Genomic DNA, 25,733 nt, shown 5'->3' with positions numbered 1-25,733 from the left:
GAAAACACATCTAAATAAGGAATTTTGGCCTAACAATACAGTGATACCACCCGAGCTTGATTGGCAGAAGGCATGGGCTTCATGAGAGAGACTTGAGTTGATTTTCCCCTTGAGCTGATTTTAAGCCTTGCTCATCTGTAAAGCAGGGGCTGTGATCAGTCCCTTAAATGGCACACAGCAATGCCCTCCAACTAGATTTTGAGTCCACACTTCCTTCACGGGTCCTGAAGAACGTGTAGTGAGCTGGTCCTGGTCTCTCTGCGTATGCCAACTCTCCCTTGATTATATTGCACTCATAATGAAGAAGGTGCCTAATGGAACCTCCTAGAGAGGAAATAGTAATGACTCATTGCAGCACTGCCAGGAGAGCTTCCCATCCGAGAAACACGGGTATTTGGTGTTAATAAGTTAAATTTCAGAAACTAATGAACTCTGCTAATTGAATTCATCTTTGTTAATTAATAGGGTTCTAGTAAATTGGTTGCTTTCTTGTGTAATGCTGTGCAGGAAGACCTAATGATTTCAAGTTCACTGGTTCCAACCCTCTCTCTCTTCCTAGATGGAGCAGCAGTGACCAAAGTAGCCCTGACTACTTCCTTTGTGTTGGAATGTTATTATTTAAATCTTTTGACTGACGCTTCAAAATCAGTGGGGCTGGGAGGGTGCACCACAGGCTGAAATTTTACTTGGCTAGTTTGAATTTGAGTTTTCTTAAGGAGAAACTTGGGAAATCATTCCAGTAAGTCCCATGGCAGTGGTTGTAGTGTAAGAATATATTGACTTTATTTGCCAGATTGTGCTAAGGGTAACACACAGGAAGGCTTTTTCCCACTTGAGAAATGAAATGAAAACTTTTTCTTGGGACTAAAGGTAGGATACAGCGGGGCACCATGGCACACGCCTGTGATCGCAGCACTCAGGGAGGCAGAGGCAGGTGGATCTCTGTGAGTTCGAGGCCAGCCTGGTCAAAGCAAGTCTAGGACAGCCAGGGCTACGCAGAAAAACCCTGTCTTGAAAAAAAACAAAAAACAAACAAAAAGAAAAAGGAAAGGTAGGTTACTAGTATTGTGATTCTCAAGTGGGGTCAAAGTGAGCATCTTTCAGAGGGTCCCTTTTTCCTGGAGTAAGCTCAGATAAGGAACATGCTTTCTGGAAAACTGCCTTCTAGACACTTGACTGAGACCATATTGTATGTTGTGTCCCCAAGAGCCTTTCCATAAAGGACTAACACATTTTGTCTTCTTCTTTTAACACAGAGAGAATTCCCCAAATTTTTCACATTTCGAGCAAGGGATAAGGTAAGGCTGATTCACTCTACTGCCTGTTTTTCTCTTTCTTTCTTCTTCCTGCCTCCTCCCTCTTTCCCTTCCTCTACCCCACCCCCATTCTTCCCTCTTGGCCGGTTTTGTGCTGTGAGTAGTTCATTATTGCCATTCTCTTTTCTCTAAAGCGTACTACTTCCTTGAGAAGAGCTTGCTTTGGGAAATGATCAAATGTGTTGACCCAAAGAAAGTGTTAACTTCTAAAGCATGCCTTTCCTTCACAACAGTTTTGATGTGTTATTAAAGACTGCTTTATTTAATGGGATTATTCTTGTCATCTACAGACAGCTTTTCTTTGTGTGTCCATTTGTTTTTTTTTGTTTTTTTTTTTCGAGACAGAGTTTCTCTATGTAGTCCTGGCTGCACTTGCTTTGTAGACCATGCTGTCCTCAAACTCTCAGAGATCTGCCTGCCTCTGCCTCCCTGAGTGCTGGGATTACAGGCTTGTGCCACCATGCCCAGCTAAATTATAAGTTTTCATACCATGTTGATTTCTCCCTCTTACCAGCTTATGTTTTAGGGGTTTCTTCCATTGACTTAATTGACAGGCTTTCTGGCAAAACAATTTATATTAGCAAACATTTAGAAAATTGACTAATACAAACTTTTTATATATAAACAAAGATGTAGCTGTTGGGATAGAATATCCCAAAGCCAAATCATACCTAAAAATTATGTTTATTATTATGTTCTTCATATTTTATCATAAGTGATAAGATACGAGTCCTGCCCTTAAGTATTTTCATACTACTTGGGTGAATCCATAACACTATCATGTGAAGTAGATATTAATTAGTGTGAAGCAATCTGTATAGTTGGTTGTTTTTAAAAATGTATGACACTATTAAATGCTTTAGCAGTTATGAGGGAATTGAAGGTTTCTATGTTGTTTTCATTTAGTTCTCTTTTGGAGAGACAGAATTTTACTATATAACCCTGGCTGACCTAGAACTCTGTGTAGACCAGGCTGACCTAAACTCAGAGATCTTCCTGCCTATGTCTTTTTTTTTTTTTTTTTTTTTTTTTTTTTTTTTTTTTTTTTTTAGTAAGCATTGTTATTAATAGAAACATAAATGTTGAAAACTTGAGAAACAAATGTGTTTGGGCACATAATCTTTTTTGGGGTGGGTGGAGGTTGGGTTTTTTGTTTGTTTGTTTTTTCAAGACAGGGTTTCTCTGTGTAGCCCTGGCTGTCCTGGAACTTACTCGGTAGATCAGGCTGGCCTGAAACTCAGAAATCTGCCTGTCTCTGCCTCCCAAGTGCTGTGATTCAAGGAGTGCCTTACCACCACCAGGCTAGGCACCTATACTTTCTCTTTAATATAATTTTTTATTTATTACAATTTATTCACTTTGTATTCCAGCTGTAGCCCCACCCCACCCCCTCCTTCTTCTTGCCCTCCCTCCCCTCATCTCTTCCTATGCCCCTTCTCCAGCCCACTGATAGGGAAGGTGCTCCTCCCCTTCCATCTGACCCTAGCCTAAGAGGTCTCATCAGGACTGTCATTCATAGTCTTCCTCTGTAACCTGGTAAGGCTTCTCCCCCATCAAGGGGTGGTAGGCACTTATTTTGTAAGCTCTTGGAGTAGTTGCATTAGGATATTATAACTGTGTTTTTTGAGGACCTTCTCCCCATTCTTTTTTGAGGTGGAGTTTCACTCCTTAGCTTAAGCTATCTTCAAACTTTCTATGTGACCCATAGCCTCGATTTATTTTTTTTATTTTAATTTTTTTATTGTGAGGGTGGGGATTGAACCCACATGATCACACATGCTAGGCAAATACTCTACATCTGAGCCACATCCTCAGTTCCCCATGATAGCCTCAAACTTTGAATACTCCTTCTGCCTCAGCCTCCTGTGTGTTGGGATTACAGATGTGAGTCACCATGCCCAGTCCTAAGAGTATGCTTTACCGACACAATTCTAAAGTAATTTTTCACCTGCCTCAAGTAAGCTGGGTTCCCTCTGCTTCTCGTGCTCAGTTTGAGGAGGACCGCATTTATCGTCACCTCGAGCCTGCTCTGGCTTTCCAGCTAGAGCTGAACCGGATGAGAAACTTCGATCTTACCGCCATTCCTTGTGCCAATCACAAGATGCACTTGTATCTCGGCGCAGCTAAGGTGGAGGTGGGCACAGAAGTGACTGACTACAGGTTCTTCGTGCGTGCAATCATCAGGCACTCTGATCTGGTCACCAAGGTGGGTACTTTAATGGGAAGTTAACCTTGACAAAAAGGACAGTCATGGCTCAAAACCAGGCTTTACTATTTGAATCAAAGCATTCGTCTTTGTCATTTTCCAATGCTTCAAATAATAAAGGCTCATTTTACTTTACTTTGATATTTGTTGATAATAGAAGCATCAGAACACTAAATAGAAGAAAGAAAAGTATGCTCATCAAGGGGAAAAAAATCTCCACAAAGGCTTGGGTAATGGTAACAAATAAGGAAAAAGTTTTAGTAACCCGTTGTAAACCTGTCTACATGCATGGTCTTCATCCCATGCTAATATTGCATCCCAATGCAGTGAGCTTTCTTCAGCATTCCATTCTAATAGTTCCTTTCTAAAGAGCTCTGTTTGTCATATATGAAACGTAATTATACTGCAGTTTCCACTCTGGGGATGCCTAGCATCTCTACTTCTTAGAGGAAATTAGACCCTAAGAGGCTGGAGAAAGGGCTGACAGGGACGCTGTATTTCAGCCCTTACCTGTCCTCACCTCCTAAGGTCAATAGACTGACAACCAATAGAAAGGTAAACAATGCATAGCCAGATACCTTACTATTTTGTCATCTTGCTTCTTAAGTTGCACAACTACCTCTACAAGCACATGTGGAGGCCAGAAGTTGGCATGGGGATATCTTTCTCTGTTGCTTTCCATTTTATTTTTATTACTATTTGTGCGTGTGTGTGTGTGTGTGTGTGTGTGTGTGTGTGTATGTTTGTGTGCGCCACAGTCATTCTCTACCTTGTTTTTTATTTGAGACAGTATCTCTCAATGAACCTGGAGCATACATTTTCAGCTAGAGTGGCTGGTTTATGAACCCTTTGATTCACCTGTCTCCAATTTCCACTTCCCCATGGTACTGGGGTTACAGATGCTGGGTACCACTCCAGCTTTTTCATTAGCACTGGAGATCCAAACTCAAGTCCTTGTGCTTTCCCAGCAACTGAACCATTTTCCCAGCCCCTCTTTATTGCTTTTAAAGCATGGTAATAATGGTGGTGATTTTCTTCTTTTGTAGGAAGCTTCTTTTGAATATCTACAAAATGAAGGAGAGAGGCTGCTCCTGGAAGCCATGGATGAATTGGAAGTTGCTTTTAATAATACAAATGTTCGCACTGACTGTAACCACATCTTCCTGAACTTTGTGCCCACAGTCATCATGGACCCGTCGAAGGTACATCTCTATTTCTCTGTAGGTTCCCACCAAGAGACTCATTTGTATGTGGCTCACTTGGATTTGCAAACAGGTGTTTGTGTCAGCAAGTTGACCTCAGTTTTTTAAAGTTGCAGGCTGCTTGAAAGAGTGTTTCATGGGATAGTCTCAAAAAAAAATTTTTTTTTTAATCTAGCAATTTAGAATAATCATCAACTGAAAATGGTGTGCTACTTATTTGCTGGTTATTTATTTGCTATATGAAGAACTCCATTAATACTAGTTTTATAATATTCGATGTGGTAGTGATCCTACTTTATATGATCCCATAGAATTCCTCAACTGAAGTGATTAATTTTGTTATTATTAGACATTTTGACTAAATTATTACCTGTATGCATTAAATGCTACTTATGAGTGACCTTGCTTAAATGCAACACTGTCCCAAAATGTGGACCCTAATTCTCCACAATGAGAGAATTTGGTGTTAAGGAATCTCACATGATGTATCTGTTTTCATCCCTAAGGCTCTATTCTAAACTGCGTTCTGTATCATTTAAGAGAGAAAAGAGACAGTTCTGAACTTAGCTTTTATCCTGGGTGGACTGAGGGCAAGTGGCTTCATCCTTGACTTTTCTGCCTTTCTCTGTGCATTGGATAGGCCTGTCAATATCTGCCTTTTTTCTACATCCACTGTAGGCGTAAACCTTTGCGTCTTTTTTAAGACATTGTCACATGTACCTCAGACTATCTGTGAAGCTGAGAATGATCTTGAGCTTTGTTCCTCCACCTCCCAAGTACTAGGTTATACAGTAATGGCGGTCAAACCCCAGGGCTTTGTCCATGCTACCTAACACCTCTGCTATCTGAACTGTGTCCCCAGTTCTGATTTTTGCCTGTTGAACTTAATGCCCAAGACCTGAGAAAGTTTTCTATGTTTTTTCTTCAAAACCCCAAGCTAATGATGGTATTATTGTGTCTGGAAAGCTGTTCCTTGAGTCTTAATTCTCTTCATCAGATATAGCAAAATTTCACTGTGGCACCAATAAAGCTAGAAGTCTTATAGCTTAACTAGGACACTGTTTATTTTTAGCTTGGCCTTTTTCTCTATGAGTAATTTTTTTTTTTAAATATCAACCTCTTTGCCCCTTCTCTGAGTACTCGTACTCTGCCTTGCTAATCACAGATCACTGTTTGCTAGCTTTTATCCTCTCAAGAAAAGAATGGTCAGCAAGCACAGTGTAGGAACAGGGACATTATCTACTTGAAACCTATCCTAAGTTAAAATTCTATGGTACAGAAACAGAATGCATGCAGGGTGATACCTTCAGCTAGAAAACCACAATAGGGGCATATAAAGTAATTTTAAAGCTTTGTAAAAAGCTGAGACAGTACTTTAGAAAGACTTCAGAATGACCTGAGTACTTGCAGCCCTGTTGGGAACATTTAATACTTGAGCATGTTAGTAACAAAACCATTTATGCATTTATCTAATTGGTGAGACTTGGTTCTTTCCTTATACCATGTAGGTTCCAAGGATTAAGTTAAAGTTCTCAGACTCGGTGGCAAGTGCCTCTACCTACTACACCACCTTGCCACCTTACAAAGCGACTTCTAGGGATATCCAGTTAAAATAATTCTTATAACTCTGTGGAGTACTAAACTGGCTCAGCACCAACTTTCAGGGAAATGAGGGAACATCTCATCTCCATAAGTTTCACTTGTGCTCGGCAGTGACGAACTTTAGAGCCCTAATGTTTAGAGGGAATGTTCTGGTACAACCTACAAATTGCCTTTCTTTAATTTGTGCAATTTACTAAGAGACATACATTATCAACTTTAATAAAATTTTGTGGAAAAAAGCTCATGGTGGTAATTGCTGTGTTGATTTAAGTTCCTGTAAATGCAATGAAACATAGTTACCATGCATAGAAATGCTACTTAATAGCTATTTAACCAGGGATTTTATTCTTATTTGGGGCTTTCTCTTAAATCCCCTGGCTTTTAATTTTAGATATTGCCGATCTTTGATATAGACTATGAATATAATTGGGAAAGGGGAAGGAGTTGTACAGATTTGGAGGTTGTGAGTCAAAGAAAACCACTGAAATACCAAACCAGCATGAAATTGCTTCTAACTTGTTCCAAGCAAGAGTGAGATGGAGAGTGTCCTAGTTTCTGCTGCTGTGGTTAAAAAAACCAACACAAAAAGAAAGAAAAAAAAGAAAAATCCAAAAAAACAAGACAACAGCAAAAAAAAGAACAACAACCCTACAACCAAAAGCAATGTAGGGAAGGAAAGGTTTTATTTAAGCATCCACTTCCAGATCACAGTCCATCATTGAAGAAAGTCAGAACAGGAAGTCAAGGTGGGAACCTGCAGTAGACAAGATGGAAGAAGGCTACTTACTGGCTTGCCCACTAGCTCATATTCAGTTAGCTCTCTTATATAGCCCAGACCCACCCACCTAAGAATAGTGCTGCCTACAGTGGCCTGGACCCTCTTACATCTACCAAGATAACCTAACCCTAACCAAGGAAGTTCTTCCCGGGGGACTCTGGGTTGTGTCAAATTGACTATAAAAACTAACTAGGACAGACTTTTCAAAAAACAAAAAACACAAAACAAAACAAAAAGCCATGAATTCTCTTCATAAAGTCTAAATATTGTTCACATCTTCATAAACCAGCATCTTTTCCCAATGCTCTTTGCAAAGACATGCAGACTTCAAGCAACTTTTAGTTACAAAGTATTTCAAATTTACACTTGGTATTGTATCTGTGTCAGATTGAAGAATCTGTGCGGAGCATGGTAATGCGCTATGGAAGTCGGCTGTGGAAATTGCGCGTCCTCCAGGCAGAACTGAAAATCAACATTCGCCTGACAACAACTGGAAAAGCAATTCCTATCCGCCTCTTCCTTACAAACGAGTCTGGCTATTACTTGGACATCAGCCTGTATAAGGAAGTGACTGACTCCAGGACAGCACAGGTATAGTAGTCGTGCAGACTCTTCCAAGGTTTGATTTGGTTCAACACATCAAATGACTCGTAAACCCCATCAGTTCATCCTTTACATCTTTGTGCCTCTTGATCACACCTGTTGTGAAACCTTAACCTTTTGTCAGATATGAGTGAGTACTAACAGGCAGGTGAACCAACTCCACAGGTAACTGTGCAGTTCAGATGGTTTATTTTTTTCCGGGGGCTCTTGGGCACATTTAGTAATCTAGAAATCCTGGTCCATTTTTTTCTTCCTGTTCTCAGTAGAGTTGACCTTTCACTGGCAGATGAGGAAAGGAGACTTAATTTCTCCTTTCTTTCCAACTGCTGTCTTTAAAAATGGAAAATTTCAACATCATATCACATTAGGAACAGAGCCAAGCAGTGGCTTCTTCATACTTGTACACTGCTAATTCCATTCATTCATACTCACTTTCTTTCACAGAGTTCAGAGTGCTGTACTTCTATAGGGAGAAAATTTGGGACTGCAGAAATAAAAATGAATCAGCCTACTGATTCTGTGATAACAGAGCATTCTATTTTGATTTGCTTACCATGTTAGTATCTAAACATTTGGACTGTTTTCTATGATATTGGCAAGTCTTCGGAGGTAATATGTTATTTTAGGGCTTTGGTGTATACTTGGAACGTATATTTCTGATAAAGCATGGACTTGGGGGAATACACAGGGTTTTAGACTGTTATGCATTTGGTTCTGGGAAAAGATTATGTGGCCCTTGCTTTTATCTATGTTCATTTAAATCCAGGGATGGAGATAGGAAAATAAAGTTTTGCCTGTGTTTTGGAGATGATTTTTTTTTTAAATCCTAGTTTAGGGACCTGTCATTTTGTTCTTTGATTCTCAGTTAGATGACCAAAGAAATCCATCCTTTAAGAAGCAAGCAGTTAGAACAGAATGCACAAAACACAGGGGTGGGCAAGAAAAAGTGCTCAATAATTTTTGCTGTGTGTGATGCTTTTCAGGACAACCTTAAGGACATTTTCAGTCAAGGCTTTCCATGGGTACGGATGCTTTTAATTAACTTCTACAATGGCTTCAAGGCAGGCCTATTCTTCTGTAAAATAAGAGGGCCACTTGAGATTTTAATGTTTTTGATAAATATGGTTTTTCTTCATAACTTTCTTCTTTTTTTCCATTTCTTTTCTTAGAAAGCTCTTAGATTTCCCTGATGTTGTTTGGTGGTGACACAGGCACATGAAAGGCACAGGTGCCTTCAGCAGATATTTAGTATTGTGCCTCGCACAAAATAAACATTTACTAAATGTCTGCAAGAGTGAATGAGGCTGCCCTCAACCTGAAGGGTACCAGCATATTTAAAAAGCCCTAGAGAAAGCCAAGCCTTGCCACAGCATGGGAGCTGGGTTGTAAAGCAGTGGTACAAGTGCGAATGGACCATAGAGTAGCCCCCAGCCAGTTTCTGGGAGCCAGTGCCTACTTGGTGCTCATCACTGAACTTTCCTCCTTGCTGACTGAATTATAGGAGATTGAGATAAGACAGAGCATGTTTGTCATCTGTTCATTTGCTTATTTAACATTTACTGACTACTTATAGTGTGTCAGGAACCAAGGATAAAAGCAGTTTCTTCTGAAGAAATGTATATCAGAATGGGAAAAGACAGATGAGTAATTGATGTTTCCATGGTATGATAAAAGCCATTATAAAGTAAAATACTTACAGGGCTCTAAGGACATCCACTGTGCATGTCAGAGATGGTTCTTTAAGAGAAGCCCAACCGCAGCCTTCAGTGGGAGGTATAAATAAAACCTGTGCATATTTTCAAACTTGTAAAACATGCCCTCTGCCAACTAATTACCATGTTCATCATGGGAGAAAATGGAGCTAGCATAGATAGCTGGTCATTCAGGGCGTCAATTGGGATCAATTACTACCCACCTCTTGCTCTACTACAATCGTTTATTTGTATTGCCAGTAAGAAGAAAAGTTAACTGGCTCGAGTTTCATGTTTTTCATGTAGTCTTTGTCCTGTAGGCTGTAATGAACAATGCCAGGCAGTCCTAAATAGGAAGGAGAGGTTTGAGTTAATCTGTTACTTAAATGAATTAATTTCCCATGAGGAAAGTGAAGGAAAGAGAATAAAGTCACCCTTATTGAGTTTACACTTTCATGTACTTTATATAGTTTACATGTACCAAAATGGGCTCATTTATAGTATTTGATTTAAGTAAGACTAACAATTGTTGATATTCTTTTTCTTTATTTTCAAAGCAGGGTTTCTCTGTGTAGCCCTGGTTGTCCTGGACTTGCTTTGTAGACTAGGCTAGCCTCGAATTCACAGAGGTCTGCCTGCCCCTGCCTCCCAAGTGCTGGGTTTACAGGTGTGCACCACCACGCCCGGCCAAGACTAACAAGTGTATATGCTTGTGAGACTGTCACCCCAGTCGTGAGAGAACTTGTTCCCCCAGAGTCTCTCTCCTCTCAGTGGCAGGCAGAGTGCCTGTCATAGGTTCAGGCAGCCAGTGATCTGGTCTCTGTTGCTGTGGTTAGTTCTACCTGCCCAATATCTGCATAGAAATGAACCCAGACAGTTCGTGCTATTTTACACCCTACTTATTTTTTCTTTAACACAATTTTTTAGAGTTCATCTGTGTCTCATGGACAAGGAGTACATTCCTTTTCATTGTTGAGCAGTATGTCATTGTTTAGATTTACCAAAGTATTTATATCCATTCATCTGTTTTACTTTCAAATTTGGGTTGTTGAGAATAAATCTTTAGTGTGCATTCATTTATAAATCTTTGTCGTTTTTGGTTTTTTTTTTTTTGTTTGTTTGTTTGTTTGTTTTAAATTCCAACAGCAATGTATACACTCAGACAGCTTTCTTCAGTCCCTTGCCTTACTACATAGTAATACTGTATTACTCTGTCTAACCTAGCTTCATCCCAGAGGTCGGCTAAATTGAATTTTAAGCCCTGTACCTATAGATTTTGCCTCTCTTAACAGGAAATACAGTCCCAACTCCTGCTGCTTTTAGTTTTTAATTTTGTGTGAGTGTGTGTGTGTAAATCAGATGAGAACAGCTTACAGGAATCAGGTCTTTAAGTCCCAGGCATTGAATTCAGGTTATCAGGCTAGGTAGCAGGTGTCTTTACTGACTGAGCTGTCTCACAGGCTTGAGCCTGCTGTTTTATGTCTCTTTCTTATTATGATTCAGTCTTTGTCCCTAATCCAGTTTTCTCATACTGTATCCTTGTCCAAAACACTTGGAATTCATTAAAAGTATGACTAATTTCTTTTATTCCCAAGGTGTTGCTGCTGCTGACTCTTACATAGTAACTTTCCCCTGGGTCTTATAGAAAGTGGCTGGGGTCTCCACTTTGGAGCTTTTAAACAGCCTGTGACGTGTATGCCCAGAATAAGACCTGATTGACAAGTCATCAGAGCACTGTTATTCCTCTTAGCTATGATACTAAGGGTTCCCTGAGCTGGATGACCTTCAGGTTTAGGATAGTACATAATTCCATTCTATGTGTGTATATCAAATCCATGGATCTTTTCATTAATAGTACACTTGTGCTTCTATTTTAGGTCCAAACAGATATGTGAATTTATATCTTTTCGTCCCAATTTCCATTTGTATTCAGAGTGTTGGGAATCTATATTTTATGTGTTCATACATAAAGTGCCTAGTTTAGTGTTATACAACCTCTGAGCACTCAATAAATATTAATTGAATTGAAATAATGGCATTCCTTATAAATATTCATGAGCAAATAAAACTAGCTAAATATATGGAGTATGAAGTACTCTAGAAATATTTGAGTTAAAAATGATTAAAAACTGGTGTGGTTTTACTATGTGACAATCCAGCAGTTATAGGAATTGACTAGTATAGGCAGTATACTAGAGAGAAATATAGTTTATATATTTATATAGTTTAATATGTATTTTTTTAATGTAGTGATTTTACCATAGGTTATATCTTATGAGTTAATAAGAATTAACCAGGTAAGTGGATGAAATTTACTTCTGGTAGAAATATTTGAAGCTTTTGTGTGACTAGTAATACTTACAAAGCACCTTCTGATCAAGGGGAATGATACATGATCAAGTGGTAGAGCCGTGATCTGACCCAAGAACAAGAATTATCTCTATTACATATCTGTTTCTTGACTTAACAGCTAGAGTTGTTGTCTTTAGCTAGCTGGCACACTTCATTTTTAGTATCTGAGATTCAAATCACTTTAGAAGGTAAGTGCCACGACTCTGTCTCTGAGATGTGAGACTTCCACTGGGCTTTCCTGTTCATTTCAACCAATCCCAAACTAAGCACAGCCTAGTATAAACGGCTGATCACACAACACTATTTTAGAGTCATTTAACCAACAGAGAAGGGGCAGCACCAAATTACCAGTGTTGTAAGGCAAGTCTCCTATTTAGCACTTCTCCCAATCCCGACTGTTTTTCAAGAAGTAGCATTTGTGGGCTACAATGCTATAGGCAGCTATTTCATTTTCTGTCTGTCTCTTAATTGTTTATCCATTCTGTTTTTTCCCCACAGATCATGTTTCAGGCATATGGAGACAAACAGGGACCACTGCACGGAATGTTAATCAATACTCCGTATGTGACCAAAGACCTTCTTCAATCAAAGAGGTTTCAGGCGCAGTCCTTAGGAACAACATATATATATGATATCCCAGAGATGTTTCGGCAGGTAAATTAGCTGATGGGTGGCAGTTGAGGAAACAAGGTTTCCCTGAATTTTCATCAGGTGCAGCTTTGCCTAGAGTAGGGCATTCACAAAGAGAGAGAGAGAGAGAGAGAGAGAGAGAGAGAGAGAGAGAGAGAGAGAAGGGCATTCACAAGGGCAGGAAATACCTTGACAATATGATGATTTCTATTTCATTAAAGGTTTTAGTGTCTTTCTAATTCAGGTGGTTGGGTGGCTGTTTATGAATTAACAAGAGGAATGGTGAGTACAGAAATCTCAAGGAGAAGAGAGTAAAAACCACACATTATGGTTTAAAAGGACCCATTTGAGGAGTCACAACATGTATTAAGTCCGTGTTTAAATTAGAGATGTTAAAAAAGAGGAATAGAACTCAAATTTTTATTTTCCTATTTTCCAGGATGCTCCCTTAACCTAAGCTAATATGAGAGTCAATATTGGTAGCATACACAAGTGGATATAACCATAATATATAGTTTAAGGTATAACTTTTCGTGCTAAGAGTGAAGGGTAGAGCATTTAGTCCAAGGTTCACACTCTCCCTGGTGCTACTGGAAAGGAAAGCAGAGTCAGAGTGACTGAATCTGACTGTGATTTTTATCTATGTTGAAATGTTAGTTGTCACTGATAAGTCAAACTTCTTTCTTCCATTAGTCGCTCATCAAACTCTGGGAGTCCATGTCCACTCAAGCATTTCTTCCTTCACCCCCTCTGCCTTCCGACATGCTGACGTACACTGAACTGGTGCTGGATGATCAAGGCCAACTGGTTCATATGAATAGGCTTCCAGGAGGAAATGAGGCAAGTAGATAAACCCTTCCCGCTTCCTGTCTCTGTGTCCACTAGTACCAGCCTTCCGTGAAATCTGTCATTACACAGTAGGAGCTAAGAGGAGCTAAGACTTGAGGGGCAGGAGCAGGACAGCATTTTTGGTAGATTTCATCAGTGAGAGAATGTACCAAATCAAGAAAACCTGTGAAATTTTTGGATATGATAATGGTATTACAATTTTGCTTTTGGAAAGAGGAGTATTATTTTCTGGTGGTCATACATACTAGTGCAGCATCTTTATAAATCAAAGGTCTACTGTCTAGGATTTGCTTCAAAATAGAGGTGAAAATGAGAATTTAAGTGGACCAAGACTGGTTGAATTCATAATTGAAGATACATGAGAATAGATTATTTTCTTTTTTTGGTGGAAAAAAGTTTGGAATTTTGAGATTTTTGAATGTTTTTTTAATACTTGAATTATTAGATTTGGTTATATCGTGAACATGATAAAGAAGTTCTTCCTAATGAACTCAGTCAGAGTCAACAGTTTAAAAGAAAAAAAAAACATAGAATCCATTTATTTAGCTGTTTATGTGTTGTTTATGACAAGGTCTCACTCACTACATATGCCTGGGTGGCCTGGAACTCACTACCTAGATGTGTGCCACCATACCTGCCTGATTTTGATAGTTAGTAAAAACTTAAAGTTGGATGGAGAAGAACAGGGAAAGGATCTGGAAAAATTTGGGAGAGAGAAAGAATATGTTCAAAATATATTTAAATTTAAATTTTGTTTTAAATAATAAATATAATAAATTATTACCATTAAAAAGTAATAATTTTTTTAAATTAAAAACACATTTTGTAGTCATGTGTTGTGTCACACACCAGCATTTGGAAGCAAAGGCAGGAAAATTAGAAGTTCAAGGTTAACCTGGGCTATGTGAGTCCCTGTCTTAAAACAAAACAAACAGAAAGTATTTTCTAGGATTGATAACCTTTCTTATAAAGTATCATATAATAATGACATAAGGACATATTCTCCAGTATCCCTTCATATTCTTCTTCATGCTGTTAGATTCTTAAAATTTTGATTATGCTTCTAAGGTACAATTATAGAAATAATTAATATTATTAATTAAAATATTAATACACCTAAAAATACAGGTGTTTTTATTACTCATTTCTTAAAATAATCTTTATCTGAGTGCTTAGCTAGCTGATCACTGAAGATACTATGCATATTTTTTTCCTTGTGTTTATTATCTTATTTTTTGGTTCTTTGGAAATAGGGTCTCTCTATGTAGACCTGCCTGTCCTGGAGCTCACTATGTAGAATACGCTGGCCTTGAGCACTGTCTCTGCTGTGATTAAAGGCACATGCCACCAAGCCGAGCTCCAGTATCCTTTTCAAACATATTTGTTCTGTGTACAAGGTATATGGCTTTTCAGTACCACAGTATAGGCTGCAAGAGAGGATGGTTTAGTGTTAGGATGGAGACAAACTCTGGACCAGATGGAAGGGCTTCGAGTTGTAGGAGTTCTTCCAATCTGGTGCCTCAACAAATGGCAAGAAGATGGGGTGGAGGTGGCAGATGTTGCCAAGAGTAAATGCATATGCATCAACACACAAAGTTGAAGCAGAGCTCTGTACCTGCTATATGGCTTCTGCTTGCTGCAGGAAAGAAAGGCTTCATTGTGCTAGTCTGCAATTTTAATTCATTGAATAGCTGTTGAGAAATAGAAAGTGCCCTTGTGAACATGAGGCTGAGAGTAAAACGGTTTTAACTAATGTAATTAAAACACAAAATGAGATTTTTTTTTTTTTTTTTTTTGGCCATGTGAAAGCTAGCTGCAATGCTGTGTGAAACCTCTTGCCATGATCTTTCTTCTCCTGCTTTCTCTCTGTTCTCATTCTGTGTTTGAGCGAATGGAGACTGGGGGAATAGTGAGGTCCCAGAGGGACAGAGCTCTGTTCTTGCTGAAATTACAAGCACAGAGCTGCCTGGGCATGAACATGTAGTGTTTACTCTGCCAGTATGAATACAAATAGTCTTATTATACGGAACTCTGTACCCAAAGACCACACACACACACACACACACACACACACACACGAACAAAAAGAAATTAAAGGGTTTTTTTAACCCCTTGAAGAACCTATAAATCTTAGCATAAAAAGAGGCTTCTACAGTAAGTGGCAGTATACAGTAGTGACCGTTGGTTTGTTTGTCCAATAATTTTGAAACCAGAAAGCATTTGTGAAAATAGCCATTGCTCTGAATCACTTTTCTCATCATTCTCTCTTTCTCCTTCTTAGCTGTATGTTTTCTTTGTTCTCTTTTCCTTTTCCTCAGATGATTGACTAGGATTGAGCCTGCATGTTAGCTTGCTATTTCTGAGCCTAAGAGTTCAGGAAGAGTGAAGCTGATATTCTTTTGTGAACAGTCAATAACTGATGCCCAGGATGGCTCATGAGGTCAGTGACCTTAGCTAGATTATAGGACATGGCATGACAGGAATGATGTTAAGGTATTAGAATCAAACCCTGCTACCAATAGCTTGGACATACAATGGACTGTGTCCTTCGAGGGACCAGTCTAAGGATGGAGTTTCAGCATTTGACTATGAGGGACAGCTGTACGTAAGAGATGAAGAGGTGTCAGTCGGATATATTTCCTCATGCTGAGCCCACTTTTATCAGGGCAAGTTGACTTTCTACTACCGCAGTTTAATTTTCTTTGGCCAAAGAGACAAGTTTGTCATGAGCCTAGCACTCTGCATATTACCTAAAGAATGATGTGAGGAGAACAAAGAGAGCACAAACTGATGGGATTTGGAGCATATCTGTCCTTTGCCAAAGAGAATGGACATCAGAACAGAGCCTTGAGATACAGTTTTATTTAAAAAGGAATAAAAAATTGACCTTTTAATGATCTGAGAGCCAAGGCTTAATGTAAATGCATTGTTGCTACGTAGATATTAAATCATCATAATGTGATGTTCTACAGAGTGACAACTCTACCAGGTCATCATTGTGGGTGATAGTGAATTACCTTGAAGTATTAAGTTTCTGGGATTAAAAGCTATCACATGGATATAAAGATTGAGGGTAAAACAAGAGATTCCTGCATAGTTTTTCCACGAGTTGGGATGCTTCTTCATATAGCCAGAGGCAGAAAACATGCACTTATTAGACCATTGGTTATCTTGTTGGCTGGCCTGTCTCCCTCACTTTTTTCCTAGGACAGTAAATAGGTGAAATGGTGATGGGACCAGAACTTGGGCCAATTCAGTTCCATTTAGTTTTAGGTAACCTGTTTGCCATTTGAGGAAGATATTGGCTATTTCAGCAGAGATGTGACCTGTGTTCTGAACACTTGTGCCTGTGCTAAAAGCATGAGAAAGAGCTGAGCTTTTCTGACTCTGTGTTAGCTTACTTCTTTCTGTTTTCCTGGTGTCTCTTCCCCATCAAGAAATAGGTAACTAAAGAAATGCCACCTAATTCCTGATGAGAAGTATATAATACTTTTTTCTCATTGTCAGGTTTGAATGGCATTGCATTTAATATGAATTTAGAGTGGAAATAACGATGTGGACCAAATCTATGAACTGCATTACTTGCAAATAGCTCTAAAGATGAGTTGCCTGGAATTTTCTTAATAGTTTCAAGTAAAGATGAAAATTGAAGAGAATGTGATTGCAACAGAGACTAAACTGATTTCCTTTCTATCTGTCCCAATGCTGCAGTGATGAGCACTGTATGTAAATACGTAGCCAGATGAATGTGCACTGCAGAGCTGCTGAGAGATGTGACTATCCATCCAGCCTGCTTTCCTACTTCTCCGGTTTGGAGGAGTTGTTTTCATCTTTCTGCCAGTTTGCTAACCTATTTTGATCATTTGGTGGAAGCTGTAATTGCAGGTGGGAACACTTGAGTAACACTTCGCAATCCAGCACAGCTGCTTTCCGCAGTGAACCCAGTTATTAAAAAGCTCAGGCTAAGATCAAGCCCAAGGCTGTAACAGACTTGACAGAGAACAACTTAACTTTGCCTGCTCGGACAAAGGAAAAGCCTGGCTTTCGTGTGGTTACATTCTTACTTGTTCTGAAACAAGTCCACTAGCATTTTATTTATTTTATTTCTTTTTCACAGTTATTTGAACTCGATCAGCAATCTATAATGATGAAAATGTGATAAAAAAAAAAAAAAGAGGCAGTAATTTTAGTGCTGGTGGAAACCAAATCCTTAGAACACGGGCTTTTAACATTCCTTCTCATCAATCTTGTGATAATGAAAAACTGGAAATGAGAAAATACTGTGTTTAGAACTAGTTGTAATAATGATGTAGTATGTGGACCCCCAAACAGGAGTGATAATGGTAGACTACAATCCTAGCATGGCCAAGAATTTTTTCTTCAGTTTTTTGTTTGTTTTTGCCACCTCTGGGAGAAAAGTATATTCCACATTTAATGTGTCTTAATAGTCCCCTCTGTAGACGCTGCTGTGCTAGGGAGCGGCTCCAAGGCTTCGTGTTCCCGACGGGCACTGGGTGTCAGGGTTTTCCCTTCCCAGCAGCTTTAACATCTGACAAGCTTTTTGAAGTCTCCTGTTTGGTGAGGTACACCCACTTGTTTCCTTCATTCCTTTTTATTTTTTATTTTGTTTTTGTTGTTGCCATGGTAGGTTTTTTTCCTAAAGTTCTTATTGGTGCTTTAACTCTAGTTGGAAATGTGTAGAACCTACCTACACGACCTGGCACTTTTTTTTTTTTTAAGAATGCTCAAATAGCAAATAAAGTAATATAAGTTTAAAGACTAGCTGCTGTATGGCTGATATCTTTATTTCATTTTCTGTCTTATTTTCTCAGGGGTAAAATGGTGGGGGATAGTGCATATTAGGAATTCAGCTTTGAAACTACTTAGCATACCTATATCAGTATTTAATTATCATTTTATTGTTTATAGTGTGCTGTCATCATTTATGTATGTGTGTGTGCATGCACACACATTGTGGTGCAACATGTGAAGGTCAGACAACATATGGGAATTCTTTCTCTTCTTCAACCATGTAGGTCCCAGGTCTCAAACTCAAGTTAGCTGTCTTAGTGAATTATTTTAATTATTTGATAAATAGTCCATCAGCTATCAACCACTAAGACCCTTCTGTTCTGTACTTTGAGGCTATATTTCTTTGAAAGTTTTAATTTGAGCATTTAAAAATAAAAAAGAAGAATGTTTCCCAGCACTTGGGAGGTAGGGGCAGGCAGATCTTGTGAGTTCAAAGCCAACCTGTTCCATATATTGAGTTCTAGGACAGCTAGGGTTATGTAGAGAGATTGTCTTGAGAGAGAGGAGAGAGAGAAAAGAATGTAGTAATAGGAAAAAGAAGTTGCTGAGCCAAAACAAGCCTCAAATCTTAGAAGAGATTTAATCAGTAGCTTTGTTCTGGCTGCTTTGAGGCCAGGCCCTTTCCATGCTTAACAAAGAACTGTTGATGTGCTGGCTCATCTTCACTGTCAGCCCAGCTGGGGCTACAGTCACATAGGAGACATACTTTTGTCTCAGACTCACACATATCTGAGGTGTTTCCAGAGAGATTTATCTCCTGAGGGAAGACCCTTCCCTGAAGTGGTGGCCCATTTCCCATGGAATAGAACTTTCACTGAAGTGCTTCCTCGCCTCAGACATGGTGCTACCAATTACATCCCTACATCCAGGGCTTCCCACTACAACACATTGTGTCCTCTCTTAAACCAGAGCTTAAATAAACTCCCCTTGAGTTTGCTTCAGCACTGGGTATTTGGTCACAGTGATGAGAAAACTAACTGACACAGCTTGGCTTAGCATAGACTCACATTCTCATGGACCCCATTATTGTCTAAAACCACAAGGGAGTGTTTGTGTGCTTGTTGGCTTGAGTACAGAAGTGATTACTTGTTTCTCCTGAACACGGGACCCAAGTATTTTTCCAATTTGACACTATGTTTTTATGTATTTTTTTAACTTAACCTTAAAAATGGCTTCAAGAATATGAAGCTAGCCCAAATAAATTTTACTGTGTTTTCTTTAATTTTTTTGAAATTAGTTTTCCTTTAAATGATGAATATTAAAATTAAGTCATTGGTGTCTTGTTAGAGATGTGTTTGAAAAGCAGCTTGTTTGAATTGTGCTGGGATGAAGTTGAGCTTCGAAAGAGCCCTTAGGGAACCTGAAGACCAGGGCTGGAGAGATGGCTCAGCCGTTAAAGGCAGGCTTTCAGCCAAAAAATACACAAAAGCAGAGGACCATGGACTCTGAACATATTGAGGAATCAAACCCACCAATCTATGCCTGAAGGCAGGAAAACATCTTTAAGTACTTGAAATCTTCAGCAGAAGGGAATCGTACACCCTAGATGTACACAAATATTCATAATTTTTACTTGAGTACAAAGCCTTATTTTCTATGAAGGGCTTTAAAAGGAAGAAGAAAACACTGACTCCTTCCAAAGACAGTAGATGAAGTTCAATGGTAAAGCGCTTATCTGACATGGACAGGCAGTGCCTCAATTTTAGCCTCAGGTTCTTGCAAGATAGAAAATTAAATACAGAGAAACATATATTACAGGATATGTGCTAAGACAGTTTTATTTAAAAACAATATAGTCTTACTTTATCCGTAGTCTCAGTGAACATATTTGGCTGTTTATATATGTTTTCCTGTGTTTAGGTTTTCATCTTGCAAGATCCTGAGGCTGGGATTGAACCCATGGCCTTGTCCATGTCAGATAAGCACCTTACCACTGAGCTTCATCTGTTGTCTTTAGAAGGGGTCAAGGTTTTCTTCTTTGTCTAAAATGATCTTCCATTCCTTCAATTAGAAAATGTTTGAGACTAATTTTGAAAAATAAGTCTGTCCAGTGGAATTACTTAGGCTTCCTTCTAGCAGGGTTTCGTCAGTACTGGAGATATCTCATCAGGTTGATCAGTTGGTTCTGACTGACTATTAACAAACCAAAGTTCAGTGAGCTAAATTAGCTGAAAGTCCTGAAGCTCCATTGTCCACCAGATCTCAGTCCTAGAGAAGGTCCTTAGAAGAATGCTCTTGCCAGTGATTTTTTTTAATGTATCCTAAGTTTTAAGAGTATCCTGAAAGGAAAAAAACAAAACAAAACTGTGGCATGGTAACCCATGTCAAGATACTACAGCTCCAACTAGAGGCAACAGATGACCCCAAGAATGAAATATGGTATTCCAGAGCTCAGCATGTGTTTGTGTGGCTAACAGGCAATGCTTTCAGAACCTCAGTAGGCCTACTTGTTTAACTTGTGTATCAGCTAATCCTGTGCACATTTCTCGATGTGTGTATTCCACTGCGTGTTTTAAAAATTAAATTACTGAATGTAGACATGTTCAATTACTATGGTTTTGTGTATGTAAATATCACAAGGAGAAATTATTCCCAGTATGAGATTATTGTTGTAATCTTTGGTTATATTTTCATATATTGAAATTTTTCTTTTTATACAAAAGTGTTACTTCTCCTCATTTCAACTTTTAGAGGGGTTGAGATAGCTTTGTTCATCATTTTCTAATTATATAAGTAAGTATAAGAAAGTTTTCAGTTGTCAAGAAAGCTGTCTTGAGCTCCTGTGATTATATGACATTAGGCACTGGAACATGATGTATCTGTCGTATCATAAAGTGTAGAAAGGAATTGACTATTTTCAACATAGTTTTCACAGACAGGGCAAAGTAAATCAAATTATCATATTGCCTTGTGGCTTAAAAATACACCTTTTAATATTTTCTTGTATTTGCTATATTTTTATTATGGCAAATATTTTTGATAGTTTTTAATTAAAAGTACCACTTTAATTCTATATCTCTATATTTAAAATGGCAAAAGGTAACATTTTGATATAAGTATCTAAAAAGAAGCTCAGGTTCAAGCTCATTCTCTCCAGGTCTTGTTTTTCTCATGTTTGTGATACAGTTCCAGCTGTTACAGTCTAGGCTTCTTTCTGTTACTACTCTAGAGCCTTGCAAGTCGTCATCTTCCTGGCATTAGCAGAATTAGAACAATAGCTATTGTAGACTTTAACATGGAAAACCTATCCACCTCAGCCACTGGCCAGCCTGTGCCTAAATCTATGTGAGAAAGCACTGCTACAGCTGAGCTTAAGGCGTGGATAGAAGAAAGGCAACTGTGGCAATGGTTCTCTTTCCATTCCCACAGCCTGCCAAGAGCTGACAGGTGCCCGTTTACAACCTCAAAAATAAAGCCCTGTCGTGTTTTGCCCCTCAGCGTTTCCTTCACATTTTTCTTTTGAGCTTCATATTACAGTTCATGACAACAACAGCATCTGTGGGAAGTGCCTCTGTGCACTTCTACATTCTGGTCACACTGATAGTACAGTTAATGTTGATGTCAATTTTGGTGTTAATTTTGGGTCATGATTAGTGTTGACACTGTATGTCAGACTAATGGCATTTATAGGTACCACCAGAATAAATGATAATATTATCGTGTTTTTTAGTATCTGTTATAGTAACATTAAACCAGGGTCCTCCCAGGAGAAAAAAAAATACATATATGGATAGATAGATAATACCTTCCTCTATTGCTGGTGTTACTCAGCGAGAAAATGACATCTCAGGGCAGAATCCTAATCACTGTTTGGAGCATCAGAAATAATGATCACCTCTGATCGGAGGTTGTGAATAATTCATTTGGTTTGATTTTCACGTCCTGTCCGGTGATACTTTTCAAACCAAATGTGTTTCTACAGGAAAATAATGGTCCCACTTCTTATGGAAATACCATGGCACAAATCATTTTACCCACATAAAAACAGTTAAATAAGACTGTTTTCTTCTGCTTGCTTTCTCCTCCCTGTACCCTCCCCCCTCATTTGAGCATGTTTATTCCAGGATCATAATGTGGCGGAAAAAATATTTTCTTCCTCTGAACTTGCATAAGGAAAATAAACACTTACTTCTGCTCCTCTTTAGCTTATTCACTATAGCTCTTTTTGATCCACCTCCCCTTTTTACCTTAAGATAATTAATTAGTTTACATTGATAACCTTAAGCCTAAAAAACCTAATCACTGGAAATTCTGTTATGAAAAAAAATCCATATCTGAAATTTATTATTTTAAAACTTACTGTGGCTATCTGAATAAATGAAAGCATACTTTTCAGTGATATGTGCGTGGGACTACTTGGCTGGTCAGTGCTGTAAATAGGCTTTGGCCAGGCAAGAAGATGCTTGATGCTGCCAGTGACAAGAAGCCCACTTAGACACTCATTAGACACAAACCTGCCCACTCAGAGAAGCAGGCCACAGGTTGCCCTTCGGCAGCCTTTCAGTCCTCTTCAGGCTGCAGTCCTAGCAGTTCATTTTTATCAGTTTTTATCTACATAAAATATGAGAGGGAAAAAGAATTCAGTGATGAAATTCCACTTGGTGGTTATTCTGTTAATATACAAGACTGGTTGGGCTTAGGTTAAGTTAATTAATGCCACATTTCAATCACATTGTCACACTCTGTATATTCCTATAGAATTTTAGTTGCTGATATGAGGGTTGGAGAGATGGCTCAGAGGTTAAGAGCACTGGCTGCTCTTCCAAAGGTCCTGAGTTCAATTCTCAGCAATCACATGGTGGCTCATAACCATCTATAATGATATTTGGTGCCCTTTCCTGGATTGCAGGCAGAACACCGTATAAATAATAAACACTGTGTAAATAAACATTATATAAATGATGAACACTGTATAATAAATCTTTAAAAATAGAAATAACAGTTACTGATATGAAATCTTCATTGTGTAGATAATATAAACACAGATATCTAAAGTAAGTGGACTGCAAAACTTCGGTGTCCTAATTAAATAGAGAAGGGAGAATGTAACTGTCTTCTGATATAATGGCCGAATCCTCTGAGACAAAGCTATTCTTAGAATATTTTGAGTCTCTTCTCCTGTCTGCTGTGTCTCCCCCACTCTTACCCCCCTCTTTAAATCAAGGGCAAGAGGAAGCGTTTTTCAACCTAGTGTTCAATCATCAGACAAAGTGTTTTGCATTCAGAAACCATTTTCAGTATCAAATTCAATTTTGTCAAGTGATTAGTTGAATTTGGTAGAGAATAATTTAAAAACACAAAGCTGGAAATGGCCACGGTGCTTGTGCACCAGAGGAAAGCAGTTTCTGTTTGTCATCTGCTGTCCTCTCAGTGCCTATGTGTTACAGCTGGATTATTGTGTCCGTGTCTTTGCAGCTGTTACAGGTCTGAGTCTGTTGATAACCTGTTTATGTTTCTGCCCAGGACTGCTAAGAGACATAGGGAAGTGGGAACTGATACCTTGCCTGCCTGTCAATGCTAACGCCCTTTATGTACATATGTTTGTAAGCTCTTTAGTCCCCTTCAAGATGAAGGGCTCTGTATAAATATAAGCTTTCGATTTTAGTACATGTTTGTAATACATGTGGTACAGTCCTAAATATGTATTTAGCTGATAGGCGCTGTTCTTGTCTATTATACAAATATTGACTTTAAAAGTATAAATATGTATTTAACCAGAAGACCAGAAAAACACTGAGAAGCAGTTACTTCTCAGGTAGAGGTATTAATATTGTATAAACCTGTGTATACATGTGTTTACATTCTACCACAGCACCACAGAGCACTTCACTTTTCAAAACAAAATAATAGCCCCAACAGCCTGAGATAGTTCTTTCTGTTTGTTTTGAGACAGGCTCTTGCTCTATAATTCTGACCTGCTAGAACTGAAAGCAGTCCTCCTCCTTCTGCCTGTTTAAGGTCTGGGCTTATAGCTGTGCACCACTACACCTGACTGATTTTTTTTTTTTTTTTTTAAGACAGAATCTTGCAGTATAACTCAGTCTTCTTGCTTCCCAAGTGCTGAGATTACAGATGTGCACCAGCACACTCAGTTTCTAAGAATCTGGCTGCGGAGTCTATGTCCTTAACCACCACACTGTTTTGCCTGTTACAGTTACGATACACATGTATTTTTTGTTTCCTTTTCTATCTGTTTACTACATCATAGATAGTTTTAAATGCTATTCATGATCCTCAAAGCCATCACTTTGTTTCTGAGGTTGAAAGAATGTTTTAATGTAAAAACAATCAAGAATTGTTACACATCTCTTCTCTGACACAAACCTAAACTCTACACTCTTTCCTCTCTTTGACACATCTTCAACCCATAATTCTTATGCCTGCTAACTCTCAGTAGCATGTTCTTCATACTTTATTTCCATTCTCTTCTTGCTCCATCTGTTCACATCTTAGATGCTTTGACTGTTAGAACCACGTATTTATCAGTTTCGTGACTGTAATGCTGTTCAGAATACTTGAATTTACTTTGCTTCAAAAAAGGTGTGTGTGTGTGTGTGTGTGTGTGTGTGTGTGTGTGTGTGTGTGTGTGTTTGTAAAAGAAAAGTTATTCAGCATGGTACAGAGAGTACAGAGCAGTAGGCATGACAGAAGCACAGGCTAGTCTGGAAATTCAAGTTTTTAATCCTCCTGCCTCTGCCTTCAGAATGCTGGTTTGTACTATTTTAAAATAATTGCAGACTAAGAAAAGTCACAGAAACAGTATAGAGAGTTCTCTCCTTTCTTGAAGCTTCCCTACACATTTACATGCTTATGTGTGTGTGTGTTTATTGTAGCGTGTATTCTACCACTAAACTATACTCTTTATGTCCCCTTGTATTAACATTATAAAATCATAGTAGAATTATCAAAATGAAGAAATTATCATTGCTGCAGTTTTATAATTGAGTTTGCTGTAAATTTCACTGTTTTTTTTTTCCTAATAATATCCTTTTTCTATTCCATGATTCAATTAATGAGGCCACATTGCAGTTAGAGGTCAGTGACATTTATGTTTGTGCTGTAATTAATAGTCATCATCCATATTGTCTTAAGCTAAAGACAGTAATAATATTCTGAAATATGCTTCTATAATTTCTCTAGTAAAGGAATAGCATTTCTTTTTCTGTGAGCCTTACTTTGAAAAATAAAAATAAGTTTGTGGGCTGAGGATATAGCTCAGTGGTAGAGTGTGTGCCTAGTATGTGTGGAGCCGTGGGTTGAATGCCCAGCAAAGCACCTTCCCAAAAGTTACTTTGTGCCCCAGTTTCCTTACAGTAGTAGTAGCTAGCTACCTGTGTGTCATGATAACAGCTACTTTGAGAGCATTTATGTACAGGCTCTCTACTACTTTTATGTGCTCTTCCTAACAATCCCTCAAGAAAAGTCCTCTCTTATAGTGGAAAAGTGAGGCTGTCAAGGGTGTTGTATTCAAGGTTTTACAGCTAGTATGAAGCTGACGTTTGGACCAAGACATCTAACTTCCTCACTCACACTCTTAACCATTGTTTGTCAACTTACAATGCATTGCAGCATATGGTAGATATGCATTTGATAATAGCTGTTATTCTTACCTTCTAGTTTCACTTAATAGGGCTCTTAATCCCTAATCTTTAGATATTGGTCATGATCATTGTTTTAGTCCACAGTGTTGAC

The 25,733-nt window shown here is 38.5% G+C and overlaps 1 protein-coding gene across 6 annotated transcripts in view; it reads left to right on the top strand.

Annotated features, from left to right (window-relative positions):
- The window catches only part of Acaca (acetyl-CoA carboxylase alpha), a 263,052-nt gene that overhangs the window by 172,948 nt on the left and 64,371 nt on the right, over positions 1-25,733 (top strand). For all 6 annotated transcript variants that reach the window (XM_060387107.1, XM_060387103.1, XM_060387102.1 and 3 more), the window contains 6 exons: positions 1,257-1,298; positions 3,307-3,522; positions 4,569-4,724; positions 7,492-7,695; positions 12,249-12,404; positions 13,074-13,220. In XM_060387107.1, coding sequence (XP_060243090.1) covers positions 1,257-1,298; positions 3,307-3,522; positions 4,569-4,724; positions 7,492-7,695; positions 12,249-12,404; positions 13,074-13,220 — 921 coding nt within the window. The remainder of the gene's footprint in view (positions 1-1,256; positions 1,299-3,306; positions 3,523-4,568; positions 4,725-7,491; positions 7,696-12,248; positions 12,405-13,073; positions 13,221-25,733) is intronic.

The sequence above is a fragment of the Meriones unguiculatus genome, chromosome 7 (assembly GCF_030254825.1).
Source record: "Meriones unguiculatus strain TT.TT164.6M chromosome 7, Bangor_MerUng_6.1, whole genome shotgun sequence".
Classification (NCBI taxonomy): domain Eukaryota; kingdom Metazoa; phylum Chordata; class Mammalia; order Rodentia; family Muridae; genus Meriones; species Meriones unguiculatus.
This window is presented reverse-complemented; position numbering and strand designations above follow the sequence as displayed.